Source organism: Lissotriton vulgaris, chromosome 10, assembly GCF_964263255.1.
Source record: "Lissotriton vulgaris chromosome 10, aLisVul1.2, whole genome shotgun sequence".
Lineage (NCBI taxonomy): Eukaryota > Metazoa > Chordata > Amphibia > Caudata > Salamandridae > Lissotriton > Lissotriton vulgaris.
The window spans coordinates 40,899,477-40,911,049 of NC_141698.1; the positions used below are offsets into that span (position 1 = coordinate 40,899,477).

The 11,573-nt window shown below is 41.8% G+C and overlaps 1 protein-coding gene across 1 annotated transcript; it reads left to right on the top strand.

The window, feature by feature from the left end:
- Positions 1-889: 889 nt before the first annotated feature.
- LOC147684488 (olfactory receptor 1F1-like) lies at positions 890-8,449 on the top strand. The gene is made up of 3 exons (XM_086939656.1): positions 890-1,785; positions 5,726-5,797; positions 7,615-8,449. The coding sequence occupies exons 1-3, from the start codon at positions 890-892 to the stop codon at positions 8,447-8,449; spliced, it is 1,803 nt and encodes a 600-aa protein (XP_086795782.1).
- The last annotated feature ends 3,124 nt before the right edge of the window (positions 8,450-11,573 follow it).

The following is an 11,573-nucleotide window of genomic DNA, read 5'->3' on the forward strand; positions in this document are numbered from 1 at the left end:
CAGTCTGGAGCACACCATGTTCCAATGGTTTTCAAACATAATGTCCTAACAAGCTGCATGGAGAGCAGCCAGAAATCAAGCAGAGGAACCTGTTAAATATTCCAGTATTGACAAGTTTTCCTGACATAATGTTCTTTGGAATTTAGAATTTGCCATCATTTTTCAAATTTCCCTGGGAAAAAACAAATTCTTTGCCATAACAGGTTTTAGACCCAATCTGATTTTGGTTGTTGTCACTGGGTAATATATTGTGCCTTAAATTAACCCTATGCCAGTAAATGCCCAGCAAAATAATGTTGATTAGTAGAAATATGGGTGCATTCTTTCAGCATAATATGTTCATTGCCATATTTTTATGTTTCAATACTTTCATAGCACTTCAATGCATACATGTTATGTTGAGATTTAGATGTCACTCACCTTTTTGATTGGAACACAAAGTTTGCTAATTGGTCACAAAAGGTTGGGGCCCCTGCCATATTAGTTGATCTGGCCCCTTGGATCCTTTTATTAGGGTACTATTTACAATTAGTCTGATTTCATCTGGACTTGATAAATTACTGAAGGTGCCAATAGTATCTGTAAATAACATCACCAAATACCCTGACTGGCACTGCCAACCTCCATTAACACACGGAAAAGGTATCTGTTCCAATGTAGCAGATTGTTCTTCACCCCCTGTCTTTGCATGCACCACCCATGAACATAGGACTTGGCCAAAGACGGTAGCTTTTGTGTAGTTCAGCAGGCATTTGTAGTGAACTTCAATATTGTATTTCTTTCATTGAGTCAAAGACCTAAACATTTGTCATATTTGCTGCATTTCTATCATAGTGTATTACTGATGTCTCTTCTGGCCTCTTGTTACAGGCAGGTTGACTCAGTAGAGATGGATAATCATACCCTTGTGGATATCTTCATTCTTCTGGGACTGTCGAGTAATCCCAAGCATGATAGTTTCCTCTCTGTGTTCTTCTTCATCATGTATTCCACCACCCTGACTGGAAATGTTGCCATTATCTCAGTGATCATCAGAAGTCATCAATTACACACACCTATGTATTTCTTCCTCAGCAATCTGTCCTTGGTGGACCTCTGCTTGACAACAGCTATAGTGCCCAAACTGCTGTTTAATCTCATTTCTGGGCAAAAGACCATTTCATTCTATGGTTGCATCATCCAGATGTTTTTCTTCTTCTGTGCTGGAGTTATGGACGGCTTCCTCCTTGCGGTGATGGCATTTGACCGATACTTAGCAATCTGCGACCCCATGCACTATACAACCATCATGAGCTGGAGATTGTGTGCCCTACTGGTGGCTGGGTCTTGGGTGATAGTGTGCTTACATTCATTGATGAATATAGTTATGATTGCTAGGTTATCTTTCTGCAGCTCCAATGTAATCCAACATTTCTTCTGTGATGTCCTACCTTTGCTGAAGCTTTCATGCTCTAACACTTTTGCAATTGAGATGATCATTTTTACTGAGGGCTCCTTCGTCACCATGGGGCCCATGATATTCATTCTGATATCATACATCAGAATCATTTCCACTATACTTAAGACACAATCTTCAAAGGGGAAAGGCAAAGCATTCTCCACGTGCACATCACACCTTACTGCTGTTGCATTGTTCTACGGTGCAATTATCTTCATGTACCTCCAGCCATCCTCAAATTACTCCTTAGAATATGGCAAAACAATCAGTGTTATATACACTGTAGTGACTCCAATGCTAAATCCATTCATCTACAGCTTGAGGAACAAGGAGGTCAAAGGGGCTCTTCAGAAAATCTGGATTAGATGCTGAGACTGTTTAGATACAGACATGAGGATGTGATGAGGGCATAGTCATAGTAATTTTATTGTACAGTCAATTAAAATGTTACCAACAAAAAGTCCTTAAAAACCCAAAATATTTTACTTTTTAAAAGCATACATTAGAGACTAAAATGTTGACTGAGTAATAGTCTGTTAGGATATAAATATATAAAATATATTATGGAGGGCGACAGCAATATAAAATATGACATTTTTGAATAAACTATATTATAGATTATTTTGGCAATCAGACAAAGATGCAAGATCATACATATCAGTTTGTTAGAAAAATACAATATGGGTTTAACCAGCAAATTAAAGTTCCACGTGCTGCATCAATTTTGGATAACCTATGTATCAAGTCCTTTGATGTCAGACAAAAGTACAGACTTAGAAAGGGAAGAATGCAAAGAAATATTGTGTCTGATTTTTTGCGCTGCGTGACATCATTGGCAACCAATATTTTTTCTGCAAACCTTAGGAATTTTGTAAACCAGCAGTCAAAATAGAGTCTATTGCTTTTGGACTTGTGATCTCCACCTGCCTGCAGGTCCGGATACCATGTTGATTATTAGGACTGAGCATAGGCATGTGATGTGTGTAGTGTTTTCTTCCCCAGAACTGCACAGTCTGCCTCGGACATTTTTAGTGGGCCTTTTCCATGTCTTTATATGGACTTTGCCTGGATGGGGTCAAAGCAATAGAGCATAAAGTCGACTCTCAATTGTTTTGACCAGCCAGCCTCGAAGTTAAGTTTCTTGTACTCATTTAAGCCATCCAGGTGTGCAATCTGGAAGATAAGGACTCTTTGAGCAAATTTTCTTTCATGATCCCATTGATAATTTATTTTTAAAGAAACATGGAGATATGGGATTTTCCCACATTGAGTGTACACCAAAGACTTTGATAACTAGGTCTAGATACCAGCGCGCTGGAGTGCCTTCATATATTTGCAGTTCCTGCCAGAGCGCTTGGAACAATTGATTTTCTGAGTAAGACCTGATTCTCCTCCTTGTTTTCATGTAGACCCCTTTATTTGCTATTAGCTGTTTTAATAAGCTGAAATCCAGCCTTATCTGTGCTGGAAAAGTATTTGGAGGGAGGTGAAACAGGAATCTGATTGAGTTTATGATTGCTGCTTCTCTGCCATGAAGGGCTTCACTGTCATCAGAGAGCCTCGAGATGAGTTTTGCTGCTAATATTTTCTATCAGCGAAAAGAACTCCAAGATATCTATATGTTTTTACAGTGCAAGAACCATTTATGACATTTCTGGATCCGGCTGCTGACTTCCACAATCTTATTCTTCTTCAATTTTATTTTCATGCAATTATCTAGGTAATATTGGAATAATTTATCTATAAGGCGTTGTAGGCCAATTTTTTTCTGACTGAGGAGAATCACATCATCAGTGTATAAAAGAGTTGAAATGTGCATGACACCTAATTTTGAGGCATGCACATTTACTGCGTCCATGGGATTGAGTCGGTCAAAAATGGTTGAAAAAATGTGGTGCCAGGACATAAACTTGCTTTAAACCCTGGAAAGTTTATAGTTTCCTGGAAAAAATTGAGCCATCTCTATTTCTCACCCCTGCCCAGGTACTTGTGTATAAAAGCTGTATGGCTTCATAGAGGTGAGTCGGAATGCCCCAAAATGACAGCGTTTGCCAAAGAAGGTTGCACTGCACAGTCAAATGCAGCCTTAAGATCATTATAGCAGAGGTACACCAGTTGATTTTTAGGTCGAGCCTTTGCAGCGCGCATGCGCTGCAAAGGAAAACGACCTTTTCCGAGCACTTAGGCATTTCTGGCAAGCACGTGCATGCGTTCCATTGCCTTCATTGGCAACGCGTGCACGTCAGGAGATTCACTCACGGGAGCACGCGGCCCATCTGGTCGCAATTGTCGCCTCCCGCAAGTGAATCCCTCCCCCCTGCTGCGGCGCAAGCACTTTTTTTCTTGTTTGAAATGACACAGCTCAGCCCTTCTAAATTTCTTGCAGCGCTGAGCTGCATAATTTCTTTGTAAATGTCCGAAGTATGAACTGCAAAATATCGAAAGAATCAGGGTTCAGTGGGCCCATCCGGGCCCAGGCCTCAGTGCTTCTGGAGATACTGCACCAATGGAAACTACGCCTCGAGGAAGCCGAGGAAATGTACATTTCAATGCGTATAGACAACAATACGAGAGGGATGTAGCAAAGTGTGTTAGCTGTGACAGTAACAATGGCTGCAGGCTTATTCTAATCCAGGGTTTTTCCGCTCTTAGAGAAATACGGTCGTACTGTAACAATGCATGTATTAACATATTTGTCAGCCCTACAGTCGAGGTAGGCCCCTTGTCTCGTGACTGCGGTTGTTTTTTTGCACACACACTTAAGTCCCAGGTTTGTAAACAAGAGCGCCAACATTTTCTGTTCCGTCAGTTCACATGATGGTTCCTGTCCATAGGAAATGTACGCTGGCTATTTCTAGGGCGAGCAGGAAGGAAAGGGGTTGAGCACTCGTTGTACGAAAGCATCGAGGGAACAGATGTAGCCTCTCTCTAGTTGTTGGTGTCTTGGCCCCAGGCCAGATAGTGCCTACGCAGCCACGCATGGACTGTTCTAGGCTTTTTTGGGTCCCGGCTAGAAAAGGAATGTGCATACATCGTAATAACACAGGAAATGACATCACATGAAATGCCATCATTTAACTATGAGTCTCCTTCCCCTTACTGGACGAACACAGGAAACCACAAGAAAATTAACGCAACACAATACGATTTGTTTGTTTGTTTTTGTACATTTGTTTTAGATTTATGAGGTGATGAGTTGTAACAATACAGAGTCTGTATATACTTTTTTTGCCAATAATTCATAAGCAATTAAAAAACTGATGTCCAATGAGAATTTATAATGTTGTTGTTTAATCGATCTTCTCTTTTCCCACTGCTTATTTTTTGAGTACTTGTTCTTTATGAGAAGGTAGTTTCCCCATGGAAAGGGAGCTGCTAGGTCAGCGCTGTCTTCACCTTACTTATGGACATTAGTCCCAGTGACTCATTACCGGAGTTGCAGTTCTTGCCTTTCCCACATATCCGATGCTGCTGGCATTTTCTTTCTTGGCCCCACCTAGCTTTCAATCTCTGGGGCTGTGAGGCTTGTGATGCTGCTGATGACTTTAATTCCTGGGCACTAGAGGGGAGTTGCGGTGGGCTGTATTGCTGCAGGCAACCAAAAAACTACAAAGGGGTGGCTCTGATCAGTATGGCTGAGCCAATATCCTAAATAACAAAGAGAAAATACCAGTACTGATACCAAAGGATAGTTAACATATGTTATAACAGAACCTGAAAAAGTAATTCAAGACTGGGAGCTGATTAGTAGCTTTTATTATTTTGTTCAATTTTGTCAAAGAGCAACTATATTCTTGAAAAACTTGTTCAAAAAAATGAACAATAATACATGCTAGGTACAAAAATAGAAAATAAGGGAATCTTTCACCATATCAACCATGTCACAGGCATACGACATTCAACCATTCAGGGGCAAAAAAAGGGGGGGGGGCTGCAAGGGAATTGTAACATGTGCAATATATTACAGTGAACAATATTTACAAAGAACAAACAGGCACAAGAATGCTGGGGGAAAAAACCACGGTCTGCAAAGTATTTTAAAGAGTGTCACTAGAAAATTATTCATACAAAAAGTACATCCCTTAAACAAGTTCGAATATTCTCAGTATTTTGATTAAAAAAGAAGAAATGAACGAGGTAATGTACAGGAAGTAGTGATAAGCAACAGAGCGATTTAGATGAGCTTATCACCCATGCAGACTCGAGAGTGGCAGGGGCCTACGCGTTTCGAATCCTGTTGGTCTAGAAGTATTCTCTTCAGGGCCATTGGTTTTATCTAGAAAAGGAAAAAGTAGATTTTAGAGGGAAAGTTTATAAGAGATGTGCATTCAGTAAATCGACATCAGATTCTTCACTCAGGTCGCACCCCCTCCTCCACAGCTTACCAAATAGCGAAAAATGCATCCAGGTAATAAAATTCACAGCATCTTGGCTGGGGGGGAAACAGTACCTACAAATGGTCAAGACAGACATTGAGTACCTTGGGGACCTAATCAGGGTGGCGGAAGAATAAGAAACTGGGGAAGTTTTTAATCTTACCTGCCTTAGTAGTAGACGGGAATGCTATGCTAGAGGCACAGTCAAAAACACTTGGAAGGACGAAAGTTTTACCTGTAAATAAGTGAGCGAGTATATAATCAGGGCGGGTTTCTTACTAATGAGGAGCGAGACGTTCTGAGATAACTACTGAAGTTCTTACCTACTATCCTAGGACCTTTATTTTGGAGTACAACGCCGTCGGAATGAAAGTCAATACTGGCACGAAGTCTGTAGAAGAGTAATGGAGCAAAAGCTTCAGTTTACAGAGACCGCCTAAGGATACTAAAGTATCGATGTGTAACTACTGAAGTTTCTTACCGGAAACACTGAACGTTCAGTGTAGAAATTACTTTAGCCAACACTTTATCTAGAGTTGTATTGGGGAGCCTAAAAAGAACCAACTTTGGGCCCGTAAGAACAGTTGGAATGTTAACCGCCAGTGATTACATGAAACTTCAAGAAAACAATGCGGCTTACCGTAGTTATTTACGACGGGCGTGGTCCGCCGAACGCGGCTTGCTGGTTACGGATAAAACAAGGTCCCTAAAAAATGTAACATGCCGAGAGTCAGGGGAACATTAATCAAGGTGGGAGGGACTAAATTTGAAAAGGTCATAGGCGTATTACCGTCAGCGCGGCGCTGCACGCAGAGGGCATTTTTGAAACTTACTACGGCAAAAACAACGGGGTAAAAGTTAGTTACAAAGCGGGAAAGGGAGACTAACATCACGAGACATGCAGTCTGATAATACTCACATTGGAATCACTAATCCAGAACTTCAAGCGACGGCGTGGCGAGGGTGCTGCACTCTGGCTCAAGCGCCTTAGATAGCCGAGCTACCGTCTGACCGCCCATATATCTGGGTCAAGAATTAGTATACGCCCACTATGGTTCCCGGTAGTCTGCTTTGAGACTGAAAACCAGGACCGGATTTCCAGGTCCACAATGGTTTCCAGTAGTGACCTAGAAACGAAGAACCATAAGAGGAGTAAATATATGTGAAACGAACCTGGTTATAATTTAAATATTTCGCTTAGTTCATTCAGCCCAGACACTGCTGTGTCAAATTTGACTATTAAGAAAGCTTCCCGTTTCGACAATGCAAGATTTTGATCGCCACCACGAGGGTTTTTTTCCACTTTGGAAATCACAGTCCATTTTAGGTCACTTACAGTATGTTGCATCCGCGTCCAGTGGAGCACCAAAGGGGCGTTTTCGACCTTCCTTTTGATTCTCGATTTATGTTGCGAGATCCGATGACGGATTTCCTGATTGGTTTTGCCTATGTACAGTAGACGACCAGGGCATGTGATGCCATAAACAACAAACTTGCTCTTACAGTTACTAAAGGATTCGTGTTTCCAGAAGATTCCGTTATGTTGGAACAGTGAACCCTCAACAGAAGATTCACAACAGAGGCAAGTGCCACATCTATGGTGCCCAAGAATAGGGGGCATCCCCATCATTTGACGTAGCGTTGCGAGGTTCTGTTGTTCATTTATTTGAAGTAAGGTTAGACCGTACGCTACCTTCATAAGTTGCATTGATTGTGCGATTGTGTCCCATGTACATGCTAATCTTAAACCTTTCCTATCTAGGCCCTTAAACCCCTCTTGTTCTTTTTATTTTTTCTCAGAGTAATGGCAGAAAAAGACACCTTCGCCTATACAGAGGATCACATCAGAAACTTCCTCAGTGACCCACCTGTTTTCTCCTCAGTTACCCTAAGTGAGACAGCTACTACATCTAACGAATCTGATAAATTAATCCGTCTTAAGAAGAAGCAGATAAGGACAGACCTCCATGGTCACTTCTTGTTGCAACACCTCCGGGAAGGCACCATTCCTGCTGGTTTACAAATTAAAAATATACCTGTAATTTTTACAGAGGACCCGATATTTAAGAAAGGTTTTTCTATGATAGACACTAAATGCAGTAGAGATTTGATGGTTTTAACAGTTGAGACAGCTGCCCGTATATCAAAAGAAGAACTAGCCGAAATCTCCAAACTAGAGTCAGAAATAAGCATTAATCCAACCATAGCTGACGCCAAGGCACTCTTGGAGAAAGTTAATAAAGAAGTCCAAGAATTCAAAGATTACACGATAACTCCAAAATCCAACCAATTTGAGAAGGATAAAAAAGGTTTTTCATTAGATAACATATACCCTTACTTGCAAGCCGACTTTTATTCCAAGGCGGAATCGAGACGTTTCCTTCAAGGAAACCAAGGAAGATCACGTAAGCAGTTTATTTCCTTCAGTGATACATCGTCATCAGGAACTGACAGTGAATCTACCAGTAATTACAACCGTCCAAATAGGAACCGTAACTGGAACGCTAACCAGCAACAACAAAACCAATCGTCAAACCCCCATTTTTTAGGGAGAGGTCAAACATTGCCCAGGGGTCGAGTGAGAATCAACACCCCGTGGGAAATGAAAACCAGACGGCAGCACTACAAAAACTAGATGCGTCGCCTATTTTCAATTTATCTAAAAAAGTTCTAACATCTGACGAGGAAAGCGTGTTGGCAAAAGGCCTGTCATTTGTCCCCTCAAAAAGAACGGACTTTGTTAAAATGAAGTCAGAATTCATCGAATTTTGCAGGAAATTAAGATTGACCCTGTTTTTCAAGGCAACCCCCATCAATCAGCCAATGGAGGTTACTGGCCTTAGGAATAAATCCACTTTTTGCCCCCAGCAAGTAAAGTTCCAAAAAACCTTTTGACCTTTGAAAAAAGTGTTTTGTCGGCCATATCGGCTATGGAAAAAGAGAGGAAATATGTAAAATTTAATACCACCAAGGCACAGATGACAGCTCTAAACAACCTAAAAACCGACAGCACGGTCATAATAAAGCAGGCCGACAAAGGCGGTGCTATTGTAGTGTGGGACATCAATGACTATACAACTGAAGTCATGAGACAGCTAGCAGACAGTAGCTGTTACCGTAAAATAAACAAAGACCCAACTACAGACCTCCAAAACGAACTTTTTGCTATCATACAAGAAGGTTCTGATTTAGGTTTTGTTGGGCCAAAAGAACTTGAATACCTTAAAATTCAACATCCGAAAGTGCCGATGTTTTACGTATTACCTAAGATTCATAAAGATCCTGACCATCCTCCTGGCAGACCCATCGTCGCAGGGTGTGGTTCTGTGCTAGAGCCAGCAGCCAAATATGTAGACTGTTTTCTAAAAGAATTCATGATCAGTGTCAAATCCTATATCCAGGATACCACTGATTTTATCAACAAACTAGAAAGCATTGAGTTCAGTGAAAACAGAGACAGACTAGTTACTTTGGACGTAACTGCTTTATATACACAGATCCCTCAAGATTAGGCAATAGCAGTACTCACACATTATCTTGACTCCAGACCAAGACCGACGCAGGTGCCCACCAAATTCATTGTGGACTTACCAGCTTTCGCCTTAAAGAAGAACTACTTCTGTTTTAATGGCGAATACTACTACCAAGTCAAGGGGGTAGCCATGGGCTGCCCCTTCGCACCGGAATTGGCGGTACTATTTATGGCAATGTATGAAGAGGCGTACATTTATCACAACAACCCTTTCATTCAATACATCGGAGCGTGGCTCCGGTTTATTGATGATGTTTTTATGACTTGGACGGGTGATAGTGACACTCTTGATCAGTTCCATCAATGGTTGAATGACAGAAATGCAGATATAAAATTCAGCATTTCCAGTTCAACTAGGAGGATTGCATTCCTAGACGTGGAGGTCTTCCCTTTTGAAGGGAAACTGGCGACCACCCTATACAGCAAACCCACTGACAGAAATAAGTCTTTGATGTTTTCAAGTAATCATCCTAGGAACCTCAAGGAAAATCTCCCCTATGGGCAGTTCTTGCGAGCTCGCAGGAACTGCACGTTTAAAGAAGATTTTCAACATCACTCAGCAAAATTAACATCCAAATTGTGTGATAGGGGGTACCCTAAGAAACTCGTGAAGAGCTGTATGAAGAGAGCACAATGGACACCACGTGAGACCACTCTGGAGCGCAAAACCAAACCTGAACTAAAACGACAGGTTTGTGTCACGACATATTGCCCGAATGCCAACCATCTGAAAAAAGTCACAAAGCAGAATTGGCATTTAGTGAAAGATCTGGATGACAGTCTTGTAGATATGCCCCTATTTGCTTTTAAAAAAGAAAATAACATTGCCAACCACATAGTTCGGGCTGCTATGCCAGCACCCAAACCTGCGACGCTACGTCAAATGATGGGGATGCCCCCTATTCTTGGGCACCATAGATGTGGCACTTGCCTCTGTTGTGAATCTTCTGTTGAGGGTTCACTGTTCCAACATAACGGAATCTTCTGGAAACACGAATCCTTTAGTAACTGTAAGAGCAAGTTTGTTGTTTATGGCATCACATGCCCTTGTCGTCTACTGTACATAGGCAAAACCAATCAGGAAATCCGTCATCGGATCTCGCAACATAAATCGAGAATCAAAAGGAAGGTCGAAAACGCCCCTTTGGTGCTCCACTGGACGCGGATGCAACATACTGTAAGTGACCTAAAATGGACTGTGATTTCAAAAGTGGAAAAAAACCCTCGTGGTGGCGATCAAAATCTTGCATTGTCGAAACGGGAAGCTTTCTTAATAGTCAAATTTGACACAGCAGTGTCTGGGCTGAATGAACTAAGCGAAATATTTAAATTATAACCAGGTTCGTTTCACATATATTTACTCCTCTTATGGTTCTTCGTTTCTAGGTCACTACTGGAAACCATTGTGGACCTGGAAATCCGGTCCTGGTTTTCCGTCTCAAAGCAGACTACCGGGAACCATAGTGGGCGTATACTAATTCTTGACCCAGATATATGGGCGGTCAGACGGTAGCTCGGCTATCTAAGGCGCTTGAGCCAGAGTGCAGCACCCTCGCCACGCCGTCGCTTGAAGTTCTGGATTAGTGATTCCAATGTGAGTATTATCAGACTGCATGTCTCGTGGTGTTAGTCTCCCTCTCCCGCTTTGTAACTAACTTTTACCCCGTTGTTTTTGCCGTACTACTTTCAAAAAGGCCCTCTGCGTGCAGCGCCGCGCTAACGGTAATACGCCTATGACCTTCAAATTTAGTCCCTCCCACCTTGATTAATGTTCCCCTGACTCTCAGCATGTTACATTTTTTAGGGACCTTGATTTATCCGTAACCAGCAAGCCGCGTTCGGCGGACCACGCCCGTCGTAAATAACTACGGTAAGCCGCATTGTTTTCTTGAAGTTTCATGTAATCACTGGCGGTTAACATTCCAACTGTTCTTACGGGCCCAACGTTGGTTCTTTTTTAGGCTCCCCAATACAACTCTAGATAAAGTGTTGACTAAAGTAATTTCTACACTGAACGTTCAGTGTTTCCGGTAAGAAACTTCAGTAGTTACACATCAATACTTTAGTATCCTTAGGCGGTCTCTGTAAACTGAAGCTTTTGCTCCATTACTCTTCTACAGACTTCGTGCCAGTATTGACTTTCATTCCGACGGCGTTGTACTCCAAAATAAAGGTCCTAGGATAGTAGGTAAGAACTTCAGTAGTTATCTCAGAACGTCTCGCTCCT